Here is a 25,148-nt window from a genome sequence, read left to right on the forward strand (position 1 = left end):
AACTTATTTTGCATGTACTATACGCTCAGGAGTTGTGTCATCCTATATACAAGATAAGAAACATGATATAATGAACATGAGCACATACACGTGTTTATTTTTATATTAAATAAAAATGAACTTTTATAATTTGATTAAATAATCATATAATAAAATATCACATACATAAGGTTGCCCATCTCCTGTAGCAGTATCTTGTGCACCTTGACATGTATGTACAGGGTGAATTCACAAAATTGGTTCCCACTTTTGCCAACGAAAGAATTTGGCGAAAGTGGGAATTTCGGATTTGACAATGTTCGAGCGAAACACAAATGTTCGCTCGGACTGCCCCTGGGAGTCCGAGCGAACCAAACGGTTCAGCTGGGTTCGAGCGAACACGGTGGTTCGAGTGAACCCATTAAATATCGATATTTTAATGGGTTCGCTCGAACCCCCCATTCGCTCGAACCCTTGGCAGTTAGGGTTTTTTTTAAAATTTTATAAATATCGAAAATGACAGTTAAAAGGTCATTGTTACATTTGACTTTTTCTGTCTGGTGGGGGTTGGATCGAACCAGTCGTCAGCATCACGTCATCGAGCCTTGTCTGCAGCAGTTAGCATCTTTCTTATTTTAGTTTTCGACCCTTGTTATATCAGGTGCACAAAATAACCCTTTGTTTGGTTTAATAATGTCTTTTTTTATTAAATTTGTAAATAATTTATTTGTTAATTTAATTTTTTAATTAAATAATTATATATAGTTATTGGTTTTGAACATTTTAGAAAAATGTTTGATAATTTATTGTTTTTCATTATTTTAGAAAAATGTTTGATAATTTAATATTTTGATTGAAATGTGTAAATTTGTTTTTAAAATTACGTAATTGTATAGATGTATATTTTTTTCAACATTTTAAAAAATTGTTATGAAAAACATAGAAAACTACCCTGTAGTAAATCAGATCTTAGAAAAACATTAGCAAAAAAAGAAAAACGTTAAAAAAATTAATTTAAATAAACATTAGAAAATTTAGATACCAAATTTAAAAAAATTAGACAAAATAAATTTCCTCTACAATGTGACCTATTTTCACATCCTATTACACGCACAACATGACCCCTTAAGACCACATATGACACTATACGTTCTCTTAGGAGGTCATAGAGGATCACATATAATATAATAGTGTACATGTATGACATTCCCTTTAGGATCACATCTAGTGTCCTAAGGGGTCATACGTGGTTCTAAGGGGTCACACGTGTTATAACACATGCGGGACCCCTTAGAATCGCATATGACCCCTTATAAAATTGTAGGGTGAATGACATACCCCTTAGTCCATCAAATAGTGTCTTAACACATACGTGACCCATTAAAATCGCATATGACCCTTTATAAAATCAATCTTAGTGTGAACGACATATCCCAAAACCCATCACATAGCGTCTTAAGGGGTCGTATGTGGTCCTAAGGGGTCACGCATGGTTTAACACATGCGTGACACCTTAGTAGGTCACATAGGACCCCTTATAACATCCTACTATACATATGACATTCCCCTTAGGATCACATAGTGTCATAAGGGGTCATATGTGGTTCTGAGGGGTCATGCATTTGTTATAACATATGCATGACCCCTTAGAACTGCATATGACCCCTTATAAAATCCTAGTGTGAACGACATACCCCTTAGTCCATCACATAGTGTCTTAAGGGGTCCTATGTTGTCCTAAGGGGTCACGCATGCATTAACACATGTGTGGCCCCTTAGTAGGTCACATATGACCCCTTATAACATCCTACTGTACATATGACATTCCCCTTAGGATCATATAGTGTCCTAAGGCATCATATGTGGTTAGACCCACATATGACCCCTTATAAAATCCTATAACCACATATGACCCCTTATAAAATCCTAGTGTGAACGACATACCCTTTAGTTCATCACATAGCGTCTTAAGGGTCGTATGTGGTCCTAGGGGCCACGCATGCATTGACACATACGTGACCCCTTAGTAGGTCACATGTATGACCCCTAATAACATCCTACTGTACATATGACATTTCCTATGTGTCCTAAGGGGTTGAATATGTGGTCCTAAGGGCTCACGCATGCATTAACACATGCGTGACCCCTTATAGAATCCTAGTGTGAACGACATACCCCTTAGTCCATCACATACTATCTTAAGGGGTCGTATGTGGTCCTAAGGGGTCAACATGCATTAACACATGCGTGACCCCCTTATAACATCCTACTGTACATATGACATTCCCCTTAGGATCATATAGTGTCCTAAGGGGTCATATGTGGTTAGACCCACATATGACCCCTTATAAAATCCTATAACCACATATGACCCCTTATAAAATCCTAGTGTGAACGACATACCCCTTAGCCCATCACATAGCGTCTTAAGGGGTCATATGTGGTCCTAAGGGGCCACGCATGCATTGACACATGCGTGACACCTTAGTAGGTCACATAGGACCCCTTATAACATCCTACTATACATATGACATTCCCCTTAGGATCACATAGTGTCATAAGGGGTCATATGTGGTTCTGAGGGGTCATGCATTTGTTATAACATATGCATGACCCCTTAGAACTGCATATGACCCCTTATAAAATCCTAGTGTGAACGACATACCCCTTAGTCCATCACATAGTGTCTTAAGGGGTCCTATGTTGTCCTAAGGGGTCACGCATGCATTAACACATGTGTGACCCCTTAGTAGGTCACATATGACCCCTTATAACATCCTACTATACATATGACATTCCCCTTAGGATCATATATCCCACATATGACCCCTTAGGACACTATATGATCCTAAGGGGAATGTCATATGTACAGTAGGATGTTATAAGGGGTCATATGTGACCTACTAAGGGGTCACACATGTGTTAATGCATGTGTGACCCCTTAGGACAACATATGACCCCTTAGGATCATATAGTGTCCTAAGGGGTCATATGTTGTCCTAAGGGGTCACACATGCATTAACACATGTGTGACCCCTTAGTAGGTCACATATGACCCCTTATAACATCCTACTGTACATATGACATTCCCCTTAGGATCATATAGTGTCCTAAGGGGTCATATGTGGTTAGACCCACATATGACCCCTTATAAAATCCTATAACCACATATGACACCTTATAAAATCCTAGTGTGAACGACATACCCTTTAGTTCATCACATAGCGTCTTAAGGGTCGTATGTGGTCCTAGGGGCCACGCATGCATTGACACATACGTGACCCCTTAGTAGGTCACATGTATGACCCCTAATAACATCCTACTGTACATATGACATTTCCTATGTGTCCTAAGGGGTTGAATATGTGGTCCTAAGGGCTCACACATGCATTAACACATGCGTGACCCCTTATAACATCCTATTGTACATATGACATTCCCCTTAGGATCATATAGTGTCCTAAGGGGTCATATGTGGTTAGACCCACATATGACCCCTTATAAAATCCTATAACCACATATGACCCCTTATAAAATCCTAGTGTGAACGACATACCCCTTAGTTCATCACATAGCGTCTTAAGGGGTCATATGTGGTCCTAGGGGGCCACGCATGCATTGACACATACGTGACCCCTTAGTAGGTCACACATGACCCCTAATAACATCCTACTGTACATATGAAATTTCCTATGTGTCCTAAGGGGTTGAATATGTGGTCCTAAGGGCTCACGCATGCATTAACACATGCGTGACCCTTTATAGAATCCTAGTGTGAACGACATACCCCTTAGTCCATCACATACTATCTTAAGGGGTCGTATGTGGTCCTAAGGGGTCAACATGCATTAACACATGCGTGACCCCTTATAACATCCTACTGTACATATGACATTCCCCTTAGGATCATATAGTGTCCTAAGGGGTCATATGTGGTTAGACCCACATATGACCCCTTATAACATCCTACTGTACATATGACATTCCCCTTAGGATCATATAGTGTCCTAACGGGTCATATGTGGTTAGACCCACATATGACCCCTTATAACATCCTACTATACATATGACATTCCCCTTAGGATCATATAGTGTCCTAACATACATATGACGTGTTAGATCTCTCTATTCTTGAATTTTTTATGTATGTCAAAGATTTAAATATGTACATGTACATTAGATCTCTCTATCTCTCTGAAATATATGTTATCTCTAGATCTGAAATATATGAACTCTCTCTCTCTCTCACTGAAATATTTGAAATTTTTACATGTATTTTTTGAAAATGAAAATGATCTCTCTCTCTCTGTCATGAAGATTTATATGTATATAATCTCTCTCTCTCTCTCTCTCTCTCATGAAAATGATCTCTCTCTCTCTCTCATGAAAATGATCTCTCTCTCTCTGCTTACGTATTTATTTTAACTTTATGACATGTACCTAGATAGATGGCATCCCAGGATATACCTTCGCAGGCTCCTGATCAGGATCCACCTTTGCAGGCTCCTGATCAGGATCCACCTTCACAGGCTCCTGATCAGGATCCACCTGCGCAGGCTCCACATCAGGAGCCACCACAGCAGGATCCTCCATAGCAGGATCCCCCCTTGCCCGATATTGCCACTATTTTTCATTACAGTGATCGAGAGCTGCATAGGTTGAGGGCCATACTAGATGACCCTCGTACTGATGGCGTGTACAAGAGTACGTGCACGTCCATTTTTGACAGTTTGCAGACATTGAGGGACCTCTTAGTATCTCATACCTCATTCTCACCTGAGGTTATAGAGGATATATATAGACAGTTGAGGAGTGAGGTGAGGGGTCCTCATTCTTTTGCTGATGTGGTGGGGGTGGTCTCGAAGGAGACCATCAAGGAGAGATGCTTCCCACAATATCAGGAGAAGAGTAAGGTGAGGGGATATCAGGTTACCAGATGTATTGACCCACAGGTTGCGTCACTGATTTACCCACGATTCTTAGCAGCCCATGGTCGTTATCCTAATAACGACCAGATTCCATTATACTTTGCACAGCAGGTATTTGCTGAGGTTCATTGTCAGATGAAACCAAACTACCTTGATATTCCGGGATATTATGGACAGGGGAGGGGCAGGATTGCTGATAGAGATGCATACCGTAGGCGTGATAGAGCTCCGCCTAGACACAGGGACCTTGTTGGCCAGAGATTTCCTGCAGTAGTCCCAGCCATGGCACCCATAGCAGATCATGTTGTGATTGCTTCTCAGAGAGAAGCAATTGATAGGATTGGACATATTGCATCAGCAGCAGCCACCATATCTTCTGACAGGGTGGGCAGATATATGATGACTCGACCACGTTCGCGATCATCCATAGATCATGCATCTTCTAGTCATGGGGGGGCTTTAGATTCAGATGATCGGTATATTTCTGCTGGCATCCCCTCCCCAGATGAGGTAGCAGCTATAGTCGGAGGTAGTAGACATGTATAGATGTCGCAGTATTTAGTCGAGGACCTACTACATGCTTATAGTTTTATTTCATCTCGACTTGGGATACCATTGGGTGATGTTAGAGAGGAGATTCTCAGAGATGTTCAGGCTACAGCGGCATCGACGCATACCCCGAGGCAGTCACAGCATTCTCATCACTCTACGCATGCTCCAGGCACTGACCCACCTACAGATCACTCTGTTGCTGCAGAGGAGGAGCTACGAGCTGATGAGCTCCATATCACAGATGAGGGCCGGTTGGATTCATGTGAGGAGATACAAGCTGATCAGGTACATATCACAGATGAGGGTTTGGACTCATTTGAGGATCAGCTGAGAGATTTGAGCCATACTGGATTTATGGACATGCTACTACAGTCAGACACTTCATCCACGATGCCCACTCATCTAGTTAGCCCCTTGCACTCCTCAGTGATACGTACAGCTAGAGAGAGATATGCTGGCACGAGTGATGTTGTTGATATGATTACGGGACAGGATCAGTCTACTATACAGCCTACTCCAGGTGATACACAGGTATGTACATGTACATGTGCGTTTAAAATTTTAGAAGATATGTATACTTACATTGCAAATTTGTACCTAATAAATCTATATATATATATAGATCTCATGTTTAATTTAAATAATCTAGAACTTTCTAAGTTTTAATTTGTAGATCATTTAAATTGATTGTGGACTAATCCTTAAATTGACAGTTAGCTCATGTCACTCCTTCCTTGAGCTCTGAGCATGTGCGTAGGAGAGATTCTTTAGATGCTGACATTAGTGTACAGGTTAGTTATGGTTTTTGGTATATATATATTTGATGTACATGCACGTCTAGAGAGATCTATATATATTATATTTAATATTTAAATAAATTCTACTTTTGCAGGACTCCCCCTCAGATGGTCGCTCAGTTCGTAGCCGACATGATGATCCCCAGTGTTGATTTGCTCCAGACTTTATAGCTCATTTACATTTATCTTTTTATATACTTTCATATTATATATATATTCATGCACGTACATGGAGTTTAGACTCTAGATTATACTTTATACCTGGTTTATGTTTGACTCTGGATTATACTTTATACTTTATACATGGAGTTTAGACTCTAGATTATACTTTATACCTGGTTTGTGTTTGACTAGAGCTAGATTATACTTTATACATGGAGTTTAGACTATAGATTATACATGTTATAAGTTTTATACATGTTTGATTATATTATATTTATACACATGTTTGATTATATTCTAGATTTATGTACATGATGTTTGATTAAATTAGATTTAAATACATGATTGATTAGATTGTATATTTCATGCATGTGTACAACGACTTGTTTAGACTCTAGATTATACTTTATACCTGGTTTGTGTTTGATCAAGATCTATTATACATGTTTGATTATATTAGATTTATACACATGTTTGATTAAAGATTAGATTTAAATTCATGTTCAAGATTAGATTGTATATTTCATGCATGTACAACGACTTGTTTAGACTCTAGATTATACTTTATACCTGGTTTGTGTTTGATTGATCTATTATACATGTTTGATTATATTAGATTTATACACATGTTTGATTAAAGATTAGATTTAAATTCATGTTTGATTAGATTGTATATTTCATGCATGTACAACGACTTGTTTAGACTCTAGATTATTCTGTATACCTGGTTTGTGTTTGATCATCTATTATACATGTTTGATTATATTAGATTTATACATGTTTGATTTTCAAACAAACTTGATTTAAATGTATTCAATTATACATGTTTGATTTTCAAACAAAAGAGTATGTATGAAATGAACAAACTAAACTAAGATAGGTCATGTATTGAATAGTTCACATCCAGTACATGTATATTACATAGGTATGTATATTTGTAGGTATGTGAGCTTCTAGGTATGTATATTGTAGTTAAATAGTTCACAACATGTACATGTCCTAATTCCATATTAAATATATCAATTTTACAAATGTACATATTACATTCTAATTTAAATATGCATTTTTTAATTAAATACAAATACAATTACATACAATTAAACACGTGCACATTTAAATACATCCTAATTTGATATAATGTATAAATAAACTTAAAAAAATATTTATCCTAAATAGTTTCAAAACAAGTTACTTGAGATCTAGAATTTATCTTGAACTTTTACATTAAAATTCAATTCAAGTGGATTACTAAATTATGTATATATAGTTCATACCACATCAAGTGGTTCACAACGCTCTTCAATAACACTTAATATTTTGTCATGATCTTCACTATCTAGTCTCCACTTTTGAGTCCGCCCTCGACGTGGAACTGTTTGAAGAATTAGGCCAACAGCAATGACCAAGTGACTATACTGATATACCTTGTTATCAATTTGGTATTCAGTGAAATGAATCCCATGTTGAACAATTTTAACTTGTTTGAAATATGTCCCTTGCACTACAACTGATCCTGCATGTACATGTATATAAGAAACATGAGAAATTAAAAAAATTCACACAAGCGATTTGTATGTATGTACATATTCAAATCAGAACTCAAACCTGTGGGAAATGACATTCCATCACTCATCTCAGATTTTGATAACTTCTTTCTCTCTTCTGTGCAACGCAATAAATAATAACTAACACCTTCTATATTTCCATCTTCTGCTATGACTGCAAAAATATCTCCTGCAATTTGACACAAGTTAAATAAATTCTAAGTTATATGTCATTTTTAAGGAAATGTTTACATGTGTACGTCATGTACATACATACCTTTTTTAATCAATCCTGAAATATGATCGTAATCACCAGAAATCAAAGGAATTTCTTCAAAGTTTTCATCCTCATTTGAATCCTCGTATGTGTCAGAAACATCTAGTGGCACCATTTTCCATTCACTAACATATCCAAGCTCTTGGTTCTTGCAATCAACATAGTTTTCGAAAATGCATTCAGAACAAAAACATGAATAATCTCTAGTGTATAATGTCCATGGGCGATTATCTGTACTCATGACACAATGCAAAGATCTTGTCCTCTCCACACTCTTGCATCCATGCATTGATTTTCTATCCACATCTGTAAAATGTACATGTGTACAAGAATACATACATGTAGATCAAGTTGTTAAATTAAAAAAAAATAGAATAAAATACTAAAAGAGAACACGTACCGGTTATCTCCCAAAACACTCTATATGGAATGGGCTTATATGTTCTTGATGATGATTCCCCAGGATAATTAGGTTGTTCAAAGTGTTTCGTACACCATTCAACAACATCATGTGCATTTTCTATACGTTCTCCTGTGTACTTTATTTGATGCTTTCTTATAGCACGTTTGATACAAGCTCCTGCACCATCATGTTCACCCTTTCCATGACCACTCTCAAAAAAACTCCAAACATGTGGTATTTTGTCATTTCGATGATATCTACATAGTGCATAAAATGGCCTCGAAGATTTGAATTGTGCCGCACATCCATCAGACCAAACAAAATGTTTAACTATTGTTATGCCTCTATCTTTCAAATATTCAAAAAACTTCTTAAAGCAATGTTGTACAAAAAGTGTGTCATGCTCCTTATCATCACTGATATAGAAGTGGTACTCTTTCTTAATGACACGATTTTCAAATGTACTATCAACACCATCTAAATTCATCTGTGCATGTCGATAACACACATGCACAAAAATAGTGATTTGCTTTGAAAAATAATACTCTGATTGAATCTCTTTTTGATGCACAAAAGAGTAATTCTCTGCGAAGTCAACTACAGATAAAATAGTTCCAAGTGGGAAAGTGTCTCTTAATCTTTTAAATTGTTCTGCTTGCCACTTGGCAAAAAAACCATGGCATATGTATGGTTTTATCAACTTACGAAAATTTTCCATAAATGTTCCAATAGGTATTTCTTCTTCTACATAATCTAGTCTTGTAGATTCCTTTCCAAATTTTGTTTCAATTTTTTTGTACTTATAACTCTTGCAATTTACCATCTTCCTCATGTCAGTATCTTCATCTCTCAAAGGCAATTTAGCCAAGTCCCCGCATGTTCCACAAATTCCTCTTATGCAATTTATTTGACCGGTTGCATTATCATCTGATTTATCACATAAGATGGATGCTATGAATTGACTTGTTCGTTTAGGAGGAGCATTTTCATAACCATCAGTATCTTCTCTAATCTTTCGAAACACCTGATAGTACAAGTCAAATTCGATGTGATAACGACAACAACAAGTTTCGAAAACTTTGTTTAACTTCACATAATATGGCCTTAACCGTTCAAAAATGGTTTGTCCAATCTTTATATGAGGGTTTGTTTTAGTAAACAATACATACAATTCATGTTTTGTTGTGTCTAGCCAATGTTTTACATGGAGATCATAACGATCAGGACCAATCCTTTGCTTGATAACATCTCTACTATTTGATGAAGGGCGAGTATTATCATTCCAAAAACTTGTCACAAAGTTCCTAACAACATCTTCAATTCTATCAGAACGAGGAGCTCTACACATAATTGCCCAATTCCCTTATGAGGTAGTATCATCCAAAATCTTTCTCCTTTTAACATATTTAGATATTGTCCTTCTACTAAAACCAAACTCAGATGACAGTGAAGAGATTTGTCTTTTTTGAGGCAATCTTTCATTTACTAAAGATGTCAACATCACTCTTCTTGAAATGGTCTTATCTAGTTTTCGAGATTTTTTACCAATGTTCACCAAACCTTTCTTAACATTATCAACAATAGATTTTTGTAGCTGAGAATATTTCCTCTTTTGATTTGTTGTATCTATACCCAACAATTTCATTGGATCTATTAAGTCTTTATGAGTAAGTACAATTGATAACAATTGAGCTTTTTCTAGTGTAGTATCAAGATTGTTGAAATGTGACATTATTTCTTTTGCACTTTTATTCATTGACCTCCTTTTAGTATGTCTAGGTTCTTCACTGAGACGTTTCAACTCATCCACATCCATTTCAAGTAAATGATCTAAATTTTTATAAGAAATATTTCTCTTCACCTGTTTAGCTAGATCCATAATATGCTCATCCATATCAATGGTAGGAGGTAAGGAGCCTGACCCCTCTCCTTCAAAGGTCTCCATTGGTTCAACTTGGACAATCTCCTCCCTATGTTCATCAACTATATTGTGTTCTTCAATAGGTTCATTTGCCCGTTTTGCACATAATTTAAGAGTTTGTGTAAGGTTCTTGAATTAATCAGAGATTATTCAATTAGGATTAAGAATAGGGGTGAATTTGGCTTAAAGCTTTACATGTTAAAATTAAAGCCCATTCAATTTGGTTTATTAAATTTAAATACTTTTTTAAGACCCTATTGTTATAACTCTAATTAAATTACTTGTTTAGGTTTAAAGTTCAATTTGTTCTCAGGTTAGGATTAAAGTTCAATCTCTAATTTTGAGCACTAATTTAACACATAAAATAAAATTTTGATAAATTAGAAATTCCAATTTTGAAAATTAAAAGTACAAATATTTTGATGCATGCATATGATAACTTAGGTGACCTCATATTAATTTGTTATGGACCATAATGTAAGTGGACTATAATTTGTCACATGTGAGTATATTTAAGACCTATTATTGCATAATAGACCTCCTAATTTGAAATGTTTTTGCATGTACGTGAAGTTGAATATAAATAGTTCACCTAAATTATTCAACATGTTTAATAGGAGAAAAATGCAATTACACAACAAGCAAGTTGATGGAAATTGAAATTTGCAAATACACATGTATTATCTCAAATTAATTATGTTTTCCGATTAAAACAAAATTATTTTTAATCCTATTAAAAATATTAGATAAAAAATATTGAATTCTAATTAATTGATACGTAATACATATTAAATTAAATATCTTCTTTGTTATAAATTTATGTCACATTTAAGAACTATAATCAATGTAATAGTCCTAATAGGCCTTATTATTAAAATCAATATGACCACATTTGAAAAAACATTTCACAAAATTAATATACTTAACTACCCTTAAGACAAATATATTATGTGATATTAAAGGACCTATCACATGAAATTACTTGTACATGTAGATTAAATATTCAATATATATAATTTAGAACCTAAAAATTATGACATAATAGGTCTTATCTATTATAAATGAACTTAATTATATAGGAGAAAAATGCAATTACACAACAAGCAAGTTGATGGAAATTGAAATTTGCAAATACACATGTATTATCTCAAATTAATTATGTTTTCCAATTAAAACAAAATTATTTTTAATCCTATTAAAAATATTAGATAAAAAATATTGAATTCTAATTAATTGATACGTAATACATATTAAATTAAATATCTTCTTTGTTATAAATTTATGTCACATTTAAGAACTATAATCAATGTAATAGTCCTAATAGGCCTTATTATTAAAATCAATATGACCACATTTGAAAAAACATTTCACAAAATTAATATGCTTAACTACCCTTAAGACAAATATATTATGTGATATTAAAGGACCTATCACATGAAATTACTTGTACATGTAGATTAAATATTCAATATATATAATTTAGAACCTAAAAATTATGACATAATAGGTCTTATCTATTATAAATGAACTTAATTATATAGGAGAAAAATGCAATTACACAACAAGCAAGTTGATGGAAATTGAAATTTGCAAATACACATGTATTATCTCAAATTAATTATGTTTTCCAATTAAAACAAAATTATTTTTAATCCTATTAAAAATATTAGATAAAAAATATTGAATTCTAATTAATTGATACGTAATACATATTAAATTAAATAGAAATAAAATTAAAAATACATACTTGCATCATGATATCTTTGTCTTCTTTGTTCTCGATATCTTTCTTCCGTTTCGGGAGAATAATTCCTTGCAGTCTTATTTTGCCTTCTCTTCTTGTTCCCCATGCTTTTACAAAAAACCTTCAAATTATTCGCTTTCAAAATAATTTTCAAATATCTTCTCTCATCCAAAAGTGCGAATTATTTTAATCATTTGAGTGATAAAAAGCGAAAAAAAAATTATAGATATTTATACGATTCCACAAATGAAAAAAAAAAAAAAAAAATGCGTCGGCCCGTGTTCGAACGAAAGCCGACAGTTAAAAATTGTTGGGTTCGCTCGAACATGGCAATTACCAAAAAATGCGTGCCAAAATTTAGCTCGTGGGTTCGAGCGAATGGGGGTTCGCTCGAACCCACTTTGGTTCGAGCGAACCCAATCCGATCGAACATGTGTTCGATCGAAACCCCAAAATTGGAAGTTTCTCCCAAAAAATTTCAGAGTTCTGAAGAATTAATGACTTCGGAGCTCTGGTTCAGTACACGAATGAAATAATCTTCATAACCCAAAAATATTAGATGGTATTACTCGAAACAAGCTTTCCAACGGATATAATTTTGTTATATTTTGAATTTATTATGTTCTTGATTTTTTAATTTTATTAAAAGTTGGTTTTTAACCGAACATGAACTTCTCTGTTCAACGCATTGGGAAAAATAAGAAACTAATTCAAAAAATTTTTGAAAAATATCTATGCCCTTGGTATTGATGTCTTCTTTCTAACAAAAAAAAAAAATTGAATTTCGATTTATATAGAACAAGTTATGTGTTCAAACGTAAACCTATGTTTGAATTATGACTAGTCGGACTTCAAAACTTTATAAAATGAAAAATATTGAACATATCACTATAAAACCAAATGCATGCCCTGGATATTGATGTTACAAACCAAAATTCAAAAGAATTGAGTTTTTATCATTTATAGAAAAAAAGTTATGCGTTACGGAAGGCACATCACTCTTAAAAAATGTAGTTTGTTGTAAAAAACTACTTTTCGAGGGAGATGGAAAAAAAAAATTAAAATCTTTCAAAAAAATTTGAAAAAAATGTATATAGAATCTACAAACAAAATGCTAGAAATCACTAATTTACATCATCTTCAAATTTTTAATAGTTTAAAAGTTATAGTTCTCGGAAGTTGAAGATTATTTTAAAAATGTACATCTCAGTGTCAAAAGTGGCAAAAAAGTGGGAACCATTATTGTGAGTTCACCCTACATTGAAATCAATGCCAAATGTAGTGCTAGCTAACTCTTGTACAAGGTCAAATTCAAAGCGTCCAATTAAATGTCAATTTAAGAGTCAAAATAAGGTCAAATTAAGTATTAATTACATATTAAAACCTCAAAGGATGTCGATGTGCATTCAAATTGGTTTTGATCAAAATGATGAGCATAACCTATCCTGAAAGTAGTGTCCACCTGCAAACATGCATTTAATGAAATGATATTTATTGAACATCTATATGTGTATTAAATAATTTCAAGTTAAGTTACAATGTTGTAAGAACATATTTAATTTATGAATTCTAAGATACATACAATATATGGTGTCACAGTTGTCACACCCTCTTCTCAATGTGATGTAGATGTTCCCTCATGACTTGAAGTTTGGAGAAAGAAGCATTCAATGTATCAACATGGAAATTTATATAGTATATGATGATAGCATATTAATGTAAAGAGTTATTACAATGTCTAGATATAAATTGATACTATGCCCCAAAAGTGTGCCAAGTTGTGAAGCTTCTCGATGTGATGTAGAGGGTCCCTCATGACCTGAAGCTTGGAGAAAGAAGCATTCAATGTATCAACATGAAAATTTATATAGTATATGATGACAATATATTAACTTAAAAAGCTAGTACGATGTCTAGATAGAAATTGATACTATACCCCAAAAGGTGTGCCAAGTTGTGTAGGAGTAGATGCAATATTGACTCGAACATTTTGTGTAGTCCTTATCTACATAAACCAAATTTATTCAATAAAATATTAGATTGTATTAAAAAAAAGAAATGCACTTAATTTATACCTATATTTAATGAAGTTTTAGATTGACATGTATATATATATATATACCTGCTCAAGATGATCATCAGAGGAAAGAAAATCCATATATGATGTCATCATAGTATCATCTGTTGCATCATGGTCAGCTGCAACTGAAGCAGATCTTGGATCAGTAGTAGGACCTACACACATCTGATGATAGCTCATACACATATGTGTCATCGATCGAGGAGTGGATGCCATGTGTGAAACTTGCTCTCTCAGGTTACATGTGAGGGAAGTCAAAGCATCTAATGTTGAAATTAATGATGTATTTTGCACATCTACAGAAATTGATGGAGCAGCAAGTGAAACCATGGGTGGATCTGGTAGGGGATTATTACTACGTGCCCCTAATCTATGTTGTGGCATTATACGACCAACACCCTGTAATGACTTAATATCAAAATAATTTGGTTTTTGGTGCATTACAAACTCACAATATAATTTATTCAAAAAATATAAAGGGACCTCATAATTACGATGTGGTGGATAATCAAAAACCATCCACCATTTATCCCAAAAGTGTCTATCTATTTCTGGATGATCACACCACCTAATTGAAATTCTTTTCTAGCTAGGTTGCATTGGTTCTCTTATTTTTGGGTTAGCAAAATATAGACATAAATGAGATTTGGTTATTATAAGATCAATGCTTTGCCTATAAGTTAATCCATCAACATAAAAATCACGCAACACTTGTCGTTGTCTATGAAATTGATCTAGTTGAGAATCAACTAATCTAACTGACTCGACAACAGTTTGCATTTATTTGGCAAACTCTAGAAGATGGGCGGGGGTGATTGGCTCATTTTGGATTGAAGTTATATTTTGTTCAATAACTAGTAGGTTTTCATTAATTTTTTCTATTGAACGGATTTCATCTAATCTAGGGGGTGGAGGTGGAGGTGGAGGGGGTTGCGGTGGGGGATTCTCACCTAACATTTCATCTATGTCAAAAACATCCATCATAACAAAGAGATCCTGCATATATAAAGATATACATGAATTATATACAACTCTATGTCAAAGAAGCATCTATTTTAGTTTTAAAAAAAACATTTATAAATAGTAACATTTCTATGTTATTGAATGAGATACACATGAAATATAATATAATATTGAACTTAAGAAAATATACATGTACATACTATTGAATCTTTAAATATAAAATTTATGCACAAAACTTAATACAAACTTTCATTGAAACTTCATAAATCTATTATATATTCAATTTAATGCATTCATTTCTTGTAAAATGCATCAACTATTAAAATCAATATAAAATATTTCATACATGAACTTGTAAAAAAAATAAAATAAGATCAAAATATATAAAGTAATTTATATAATAAATAATTAGTCACAATTTTGGTAAACATGTTCAATTAGTATTTTGTGTTGGAATAGTACCAATATATTAGATGGTAACCTCTCTTAGTGGTCATTTACTAAGTAAGCATGTTGAATTAGCACTTTAGTGTTGGAGATGAATTAGATGATGAAGTTGGCAATTCAAGAAAATCTTGTCATGTCATGGCTTAATAGGTCCTATTATTGATGGCATAATAGGTGGACTATTATGCAATGTCATAACATAATAGGACTTATTATGTCGTCATGGCATAATAGGTCCTATTATGCCATGAAATGATATAATAGGTCCATAATTGGTCCTATCATACTAAGTAAACATGTTGAATTAGCAATTCAGTGTTGGAGATTAATTAGATGATTCAGTTGGCAATTTGAGAAAATCATGTCATGGCTTAATAGGTCCTATTATGGACCTATTATGCCATGATGGCATAATAGGTGGACTATTATGCAATGTCATGGCATAATGGGACTTATTATTTTGTCATGGCATAATAGGTCCTATTACATGCCATGACATGATATAATAGGTCCTATTATGCAATGGCATGGCATAATAGGTCCATAATTGGTCCTATCATACTAAGTAAACATGTTGAATTAGTACTTCAATGTTGGAGATGAATTAGATGATGAAGTTGGCAATTTAAGAAACTCATGTCATGTCATGGCTTAATAGGTCCTATTATAGACCTATTATGCAATGTCATGGCATAATAGGACTTATTATGTCGTCATGGCATAATAGGGCCCATTATGCCATGACATGATATAATAGGTCCTATTATTCCATGACATGGCATAATAGGTCCATAATTGGTCCTATCATACTAAGTAAACATGTTGAATTAGTACTTCAATGTTGGAGATGAATTAGATGATGAAGTTGGCATTTTGAGAAAATCATGTCATGTCATGGCTTAATAGGTGGACTATTATGCAATGTCATGGCATAATAGGACTTATTATATTGTCATGGCATAATAGGTCCTATTATGCCAGGACACGATATAATAGGTCCTATTATTCCATGGCATGGCATAATAGGTCCATAATTGGTCCTATCATACTAAGTAAACATTTTCAATTAGTACTTTAGTATTGGAGATGAATTAGATGAAGAAGTTGGCAATTTGAGAAAATCATGTCATGTCATGGCTTAAAAGGTCCTATTATGGACCTATTATGCCATGATGGAATAATAGGTGGACTATTATGCAATGTCATGGCATAATAGGACTTATTATGCCGTCATGGCATAATAGGTCCTATTATGCCATGAAATGATATAATAGGACCAACTATGGACCTATTATGAAATGTCATGGCATTATAGGACATATTATGCCATCATGACATAATGTGTCCTATTATGCCATTAATTGGTCCTTTCATACCATGACATGGTATAATAGGACCATAATAGGACCTTTATGCCATGTCATGGCATAAACCTAAGCCTAAAATTTGATATCTGAAATTTGAAGCTCATAATGTTAATTACTTAAGGTTATACATTTGGATTTCCCTCTTCTAAAATGAATTTTTAGTTACCCCACTGTCTTGTAGCTCAAATTGTGGTTTTAATTATGGATTTTGTCTAATCCATGAAATTTTAAATGTATCTCTCCTTCCTATTTTTTTGACTTCCCATAACCCACTAGAATAGCCCAAAAGGCCACATGGTCACCTAAAAATGGTCCAAGGTACTAGAAAGGTACCAATAACTAATAGTGGTAACTTTTGTATTGCCTAATGAGAATTAAGAATGATTTTGGTACATATGTCCAATTTAAAGAATTGGAATGGTGGCTTACTAGAAGTGGTTAAATTTTTTCATTTATTGGTTGAAAGGCCCAATACCTAAAAAAATAATTCCTAAAAACATTTAACCCAAGTCTCACAAATTCAATATTTAAAGTTGAATTGAAATTTACTATAGTGGATCGAATCTTACTAGAAGTAAAGTCTCTTGATGTCTCAGTAGTTTTCAGTAATTTTTGGTTTTGTTTTGATTTCCATTTATTTTTTGTTTTATTTTGGTTTTGATGTTTGTGAGATATCTTGTATCTTGTAAATTTGATATTTTGTTTTGTTAACTATCTAGATTTAATTTTGATTTGTAAATTTGTTGATTTTCATTTAGGGTTTAGGGTTAACTGTTGAAGAATATTTCAGAACCAAATTAAGAATTTAAAAATGTAAAAACAAATTTACTTATAGGATACTTTAAAAAGAAACTTAAATAATACCAAAAAAAACTTAAATAATACTCCAAAAACAGGAAAAATATACAAGAAAATTACAAAATGTGAAAATGGATGATTGAATGTGTACCTAGGATAGTGGTGGAGGCTTGAAATGGAGTCCACAACATGGGGCCCATTTTTTATCTCCTTTTCTCACTTCAGTTGTAGGTGAAAATGAAAAAATGTGCCCCAGAAAAAAGGTGTAAAAATGGTTTTAGAAACGAGGGCCTGTTTTTTAGAAACGGGCCCCAATTTTGTTTTCAAGCGAGCCCCTGTTTAAGAACAAAATGGGGCCCCGTTTAGTTTCATCTCGGGTCCTCGTTACTTTTTTCCTCAGGGGCCCGAAGCAAAAACAAGCCCAATTTTTTATAACGGGCCCTCATTTTTTATAACGGGCCCCCATTTTTTGAAAACGTGCCCCCCTTTCTAGGAGCACATTTTCCAACGTGCAGACTTCTGCCAATTTATGACCCATTACCTTGCACTTACCAACTTCCTTATGTCTCTTGGGTCTGGCTAATACCTCCTGTTAGAGTATTCGGGTATTTACTTGATTAATTAAACATTCTTTGTTTAATTATTTAAGTTCCCTTTATCTCTTTTACACTTAAGCTAGCTTTAGGTGCATATAATTAATTGTTTTAATTAATTATTATGTGCAAACCTAGGTTTTCCCTTTTTAGGGTTTCTTGACCTATTAAAGGTTGAGTTCTTTCTTTTCATTGTAAGAATCACATTACATATTTTTGTGAATATTGAGCTCTCTCTTTTTGAGCATATTCTTTGTGTTTTGTATGTTCTTCAGATTTTGCTTCATTGCTTCTCCTTGTAACGAGTTATTCGGATTGCAGAAGATCTTCAGGCTCCTGTGGTGTTGTATTTTCTCAACTCCTATATGGTATCAGAGCGGTGATCTGCAACTGCCTGTTCTTGTTTTGAGAATTTTTGCTTTGGAAGTAGATCTGGGGTTTCAGAAAATTTTTATGTACCTAGGGTTTGAGATTTTTTTTCTGAGCACTTTGGGCCTAAACGGACCTCACCATTGTGCTCAGAAGGCCCAAAAACCCTTATGGTCATATAAAATTTGACCTATTTTGGTTCCTATGCCTCTGGGAGCATTTTTTTTCTCAGATCCAGGCTGTACGGCCTTGGTATGCAGATCGAGAAAAAAATTTCAAAAAAATAAAAAATTTGCCTTTTTATGGCATGCAAGCCAAAATTTGCTTTCAAATTAAATTTTGAACAAAAAAAAGAAAAAAAAAATTTTTGTGGCAAAGTATTTGGGGCCCCCACGGTACGCAGGGTACCGTGGGCCCCCTGCGTTGTTGTAGGCTGTCGTTGTCACCTCGAGCCCCGTGCTGTTGGTCTCCCAGCCCTCGCCGGCCCTCCCGTCCTACCGGCCATCACCGCTGGTCTCCCTGCCACCGGAATCCTCCCGGCCGCCTTGCCTACCGCCGCTGTTGGTCTCCCCGCCACCAGAATCCTCCCGGCCGCCCTGCCTACCGCCGCCGCTGGTCTCCCCACCGCCGGAATCCTCCCGGTTGCCCTGCCTACCGCCGCCGTTAGCCTCCATGCAGCCCACCGCCATTGGCCTCCATGCAGCGCCTCCGGCACCGCTCAGTCCCCGACCCTTTTTTTTGGCCGGCCACCGGGCCACCACCCGACCGCCGCCCTACCACCCAACCGCCACTAGTGCGCCACCGGAGCTCTGCTCCCTGGCCACCAGACCACCCACAGGCCACCAGACCCCCTTTTTTTGGCTTTTTCAGGGGGGGTTTGGTTTTTTGGCCCTATCTTGGGCATACAGAGTCATTTTCTCGCGAACAAATAGGCGTCGGAAAGCTGGTTCCGAGGCCAACCTCATGGTGTTGGTAATTTTTTCCAATTTTTTTATTTGACTATGTTTTTTTACAGTCAAAGTGAGGTCTCTTTTTTGCACTCCGGGAGACGTAGAATGAGCATCTGAACTCCATTTTTCAAAAACTTTATATTTTTGGAAAGCTTGTACGGTGTACTTTCCAGAAAAATGGGTTTTATTTCTAGATTCTGCTCCATGCATATTTTATTCAATTTTTTGCTTTTCAACACTCTGGTGGATATCGTGGTTGTTTCAGGTCCTGGGATCTCTTTTCTAAGTAAGGTGTCTCTGTTTTGATTCTCGTTTCTATTTCCAGTCTTCTTATCATTGTAGCTTGTAATTATGCAAACGCATTGAGATAAAGTGCCGTCATGCATTGTTTACTTGGAATCTTGCATATATTGTGTCTTGTTGTACATGCACTATTGATCAAGTGCCATGAGGGGGTTGATGTTTTCCTTTGTTTGCCATCTTCCTTTGTCAAGTGAGTGTTCCTTCCATGACATTTGTCTCATGATGATGTGTCTCAGCACCTTTGATGTTCTTGGTTCTTCGTCATGCAGTTGTTTTTGGCTGTCCTTTTCAGTGTTCCTGTCCCTCTCCCACTTCCGCATTATGGGGAGGTTTATGCTGTTGGTTCTAATGCTTCCGTGTTTGATTGATCAGCTCTTCAGGCTTTGGTTTCTCATGCCATCTGTATCTTCGATTTCAGTTGTTTTGCCTTGTTTGCCTCCTAATTCAAGTAGTGTCATTTGAGGGTACTCATGCAGATTACAGTCTTCTCTACCTGGTCATGTTCTAGTTCAGTGGATGTTCTTCAGATCAATAGTTATTCTTCGACAGAGTTTGCAGGGTCTTCATGCTTCAGTGATATTCTTTTCCATCTCTTTTTGGAGAGGAGTTTTTTCCCACTGGGTTTTCTCCTTTGTCTCTGTTTCATAGAGATTTCATTGTATTTGGGTACCTGATCAGGCCTTGTTGTCAGGACCCATCTTTATTGCTTTCAATAGCTGTTCTAGGTTTTAGCTTCTCCCTAAGTCTAGCTTAAGGGGGGGTGTTAGAGTATTCAGGTATTTACTTGATTAATTAAAAATTCTTTGTTTAATTATTTAAGTTCCCTTTATCTCTTTTACACTTAAGCTAACTTTAGGTGCATATAATTAATTGTTTTAATTAATTATTATGTGCAAACCTAGGTTTTCCCTTTTTAGGGTTTCTTGACCTATTAAAGGTTGAGTTCTCTCTTTTCATTATAAGAATCACATTACATATTTTTGTGAATATTGAGCTCTCTTTTTGAGCATATTCTCTGTGTTTTGTATGTTCTTCAGATTTTGCTTCATTGCTTCTCCTTGTAATGAGTTATTCGGCTTGCAGAAGATCTTCAGGCTCCTGTGGTGTTGTATTTTCTCAACTCCTAACCTCCTAGCAATGGGGTGGACTTGATGGTACCACATGGTTGGGTGGAGTGCTATTTTCACCCATTTGGTTTTGGTTCACTCTACATCTTGTTCGTGATGGCTTGTGAGGAGATTGAAGAATTTCTTTATGTACTAGATTTATGTATTCAGACCATTGTTTGTACTCTTGGAGATTATATCCTTATGGATACCCTGTAATGTAACTGATGATCATATGTATATTCTCATGGCAATATATTATGTATCATGATCCTTTTTAATAGGCAGTGCTATCACATTCTATGAGGTTTCATATGTTCTTGTATGCTTGATTAATATTATTCTTGAGTAACATCGTTGTGGGACCTTGAGGACTATTGTTCGAAATTATTTGTACATCTTATCTTTATCTTGTTGTGTGGAACTTAATGCATATGTATTTAATTTTTCCTTACATATAAAAAAAAAATTCACTTTTTCATTGGTTTATTTTCTTAAGTTCTCTATGCCTCATAGTGGGGGTGTTACAAGGGGTTCTGGTAAAGGTTATGGTTGGTGTTGAGTTAGTGTTAGGGTTCTAGGATAAATATTGAGGTCAAGGTCAAGGTTGTGGTTGGGGTTGGGATTTAATTAGAGTTAGGGTCATAGTTTATTAGGGTTAGGATTAAGATTATAGGAGAAAACTTGGGAAAATGTCAAGTTTAGACTTAGGGTTGGTGTGATGGTTCATTTAGAGTTAAGGTTAAAATTAGGGTTCAATGAGGGTTATGGTTAGCAATACATTTGCTAAACTTGTTATAATTAATGTCTTACATCATTAGATTAGGGTTAGGGTTAGTGTTAAATTTATAAAATAAAATTTGGTATCAAGGTTATAATTAGCAGTAAGGTTGCACTAGGGTTTAGGTTCAAGTTTAATTAAGATTAAAATTAGAATGGGGATCACCATTGCAACTAGGGTTAGTGTTAGGGTTAAGGTTACATTAGGATAGGGCTGAATAGGATTGAGTATCAATTAGGATTATAGTATAAATCTTTTACTTGGGATTTGGATTAGGGTTAGGGTTGTATTATGAATAAAGTTTCAATAGCATTGGGGTTAATGTTAGATTAGGGTTAAAGTTAATCTTATGATACAATTAGGATTAAGGTTAATGTTAGATTAGGATACAATAAGGAGAAAAAATTTATTTATGATAAGGTTTGAGTTAACAATATGGTTGGGGTTTAATTTGGGCTATAGGTAAAATTAGAATTTGGGTTAAATTGGGGTTAGGATCAATGTCAAGCTAGGGTTTAAACAGTGTTATAATTAGGGTTAGATTTGATGTTAGAATAGGGTTGAATTTAAGGTTAGAATAATAATTAGAGATAGGATTTGAATTATGGTTAAATTAGGGTGAGGTTTCAATGGATTAGAGCTAAGATTAAGGTTAGTGTTTAACTTGAGTTGTGGCTTAAAAAGTGTTAAAGTTAGTAGTCATTTAAATTAGAATTAACTTTCAATTAATGTTATTAATAGAGATTAATTGTGGTTAGGGTTTAATTAGTGTTAGAGTTAGGGCTATGATTTAATTAAGTAAAGATTTAGTTAGGGTTGGGATAAAATTATGGTTAGGATTCAAAAAGAGTTGATGTTATAGTTCAATTAGTTAAGGTTAGAATTAGGATTAGATATAAGAGCTTTAATTAGGGTTAGGGTTCAATTAGGGTTTTAAGAGAAATATTCAAGTTGGGGTTAGGTTTAAAATAGGCTTAAGGTTTAATTATGATTATGGTTTAAATATTATTAGGGTTAGTATTAGGTTAGTAAATTTAGGGTTAGGGTTAATGTTAGATTAGGGTTAAATAAGAGTTAGGACTCAGGGTCAATTAGGGGTAAGGTAAAATTATGGTTATAAGAAAATTATTCAAGTTGGGGTTATATATGGTTAGGGTTTAAATAGGGTTAAGGTTAAAGATTAATTATGGTTAGGATTAATGTTATATTAGGTTTTAAACAATTTTAGGGGGTGAATTGGGGTTAGATTTAATGTTAGATTAGGTTTAAGCTTAAGTTTAGATTTAGAATTAAAGATAGGATTAGGGTTAGAGATGAATTAGCATTATGATCTATGTTACATTAGGGTTTAAATAGGGTTACTGTCTAGATTCAATTGGGATTAGATTTAATAGATAAGGGTTGAGGTTAGGGTTAGACTTAGAATTAACTATATGATTTGGGTTAGGTTTTAGTAAATATGTCACAAACCATATTTATCTATAATTATTTTATTAGGAAAATAATGTTTATTTTTCATTTATGAAATTGAAATAAAATGGAAATAGAATTGTTAGTGAAATAAGATAGGAGATCAAATGCAATGAAATGATTTACATGCAATTGAATGATCAATATTGTTTTTATTATGAAATTGGGATCGTCATTGCTAATGAGCAATTGAGTGCAAGTGAATGCAAGAACAGGTGAACTGTTAGAGTAATATTTTATTAACTAATAATTATTTATTTAATTATTAGTCTATTAGACTCTATGCTTAAGCTAAACTTAGGAATCTTATAATTCTTTAGGGTTTTGTCCTTCAGGGTTTCGAGTATCCTTTTATAAGGATTATCTTTTTTTATTTTCATAACAACTGTAATTATTGAATTGCATTCTTGTTGCACAACCAATATGACTCCTCTTTTTTGGATCTTCGAATTCTAGCTCCAGAGAGATTTTGGGCCTTGTTCTTCAGATCTGTGTCGGGGGTTTGTGCAATTGTTTTTTCTATTTCTAGAGGTAGCTGGTTTTTTGGTACATTTTGGTGCCAAAAGGATCTCATGGTTGGATTCAGGAGGTCATTTCCATGAATTTTGATATAAAATTCGATCTATTTTGGTGTCAGGTCTTCAGGAGGCAAAACAAATTTTAAGCCCAAGTCGTACGACCTCGGGCATGCAGATCGAGGAAAAAATTTTCAATGGTCGTTTTTCTTTTTTTTTTCTTGTTAAATTTTTTTTTTTGTGAAAAACGCAAGTTTTTTAAAAGAAAACAAAAGACAACAATTTTTTGGGTACCCGCAGGGTACAACCTTGCGAGCCCCTTGTCCCCTGTCGTGTTGTTGGCCGCCTTTTGCTCTACTCTATTTGTGGACCCCTGCAAGGCCCGTGGTCCTCTCCTCGCCTGTCACCACCACTGAGAAACCCCACTCATTGGTCGCCACGCTCCCATCGGCCACCGACCTCCCACCACCTGGAAACCCTACCAACCGTTGCTCCTTGCCAGCTACCAGGCCCTGTCGGCCGCTGAGCTCTATCGCCTAGGCATTGCTCTCCATTCCCTCCATTGTTTGCATGTTAGCCTGCCCCATTGCTGCTAGGCTCCTCGCCGGTCGCCAGGCCTTGCCGCCCACCGAACCCTACCTCCCGCCAGGTCCCACCAATCACTAGGCTCCCACCAGCCACCTAACCGCCACCCCTACACCACTCACACACTGCTCAGGAGCTGTTGGCATGTTTCCGACCCCCTCCTTTGTTTTCCGACAATCGTTATTTTTTGTCGCGCACCGGATTTTATTTCTCGATGAGTTTTTCCAGGCTTACTATTTTTTTGGTGGTGATGACCATACGAATGTCAAATTTATTCTTGCATACCGACGACATCAGCACTATGTCAACAACCTTGAGGCATCTTCTAGGCCCATCAAGAGCACCTTTAGTCTTTTGGCCATATCTTGGGCATACAGACGCATTTTTCAACAAATCTTATATCATTGGAAAGCTCTTTCCAAGCTCTATCCTAGACTGGAGGTTTGATCTTTTTATTTTTCTTTTTTTTATGGGTTTTTTTCTGTGAAAGACAGAGGTTCATTTTGTTGGCATT

General features: G+C 35.0%; 1 protein-coding gene across 1 annotated transcript; it reads right to left on the reverse strand.

The window, feature by feature from the left end:
• Positions 1-19,418: 19,418 nt before the first annotated feature.
• Positions 19,419-24,780, reverse strand: LOC131049084 (uncharacterized). Its single transcript, XM_059212667.1, has 3 exons — positions 24,724-24,780; positions 24,421-24,585; positions 19,419-19,697 (listed from the first exon to the last, which is right to left on the reverse strand). The coding sequence occupies exons 1-3, from the start codon at positions 24,778-24,780 to the stop codon at positions 19,419-19,421; spliced, it is 501 nt and encodes a 166-aa protein (XP_059068650.1).
• Positions 24,781-25,148: the final 368 nt, after the last annotated feature.

The sequence above is a fragment of the Cryptomeria japonica genome, chromosome 10 (genome assembly GCF_030272615.1).
Source record: "Cryptomeria japonica chromosome 10, Sugi_1.0, whole genome shotgun sequence".
NCBI classification, from domain to species: Eukaryota; Viridiplantae; Streptophyta; class Pinopsida; order Cupressales; family Cupressaceae; genus Cryptomeria; species Cryptomeria japonica.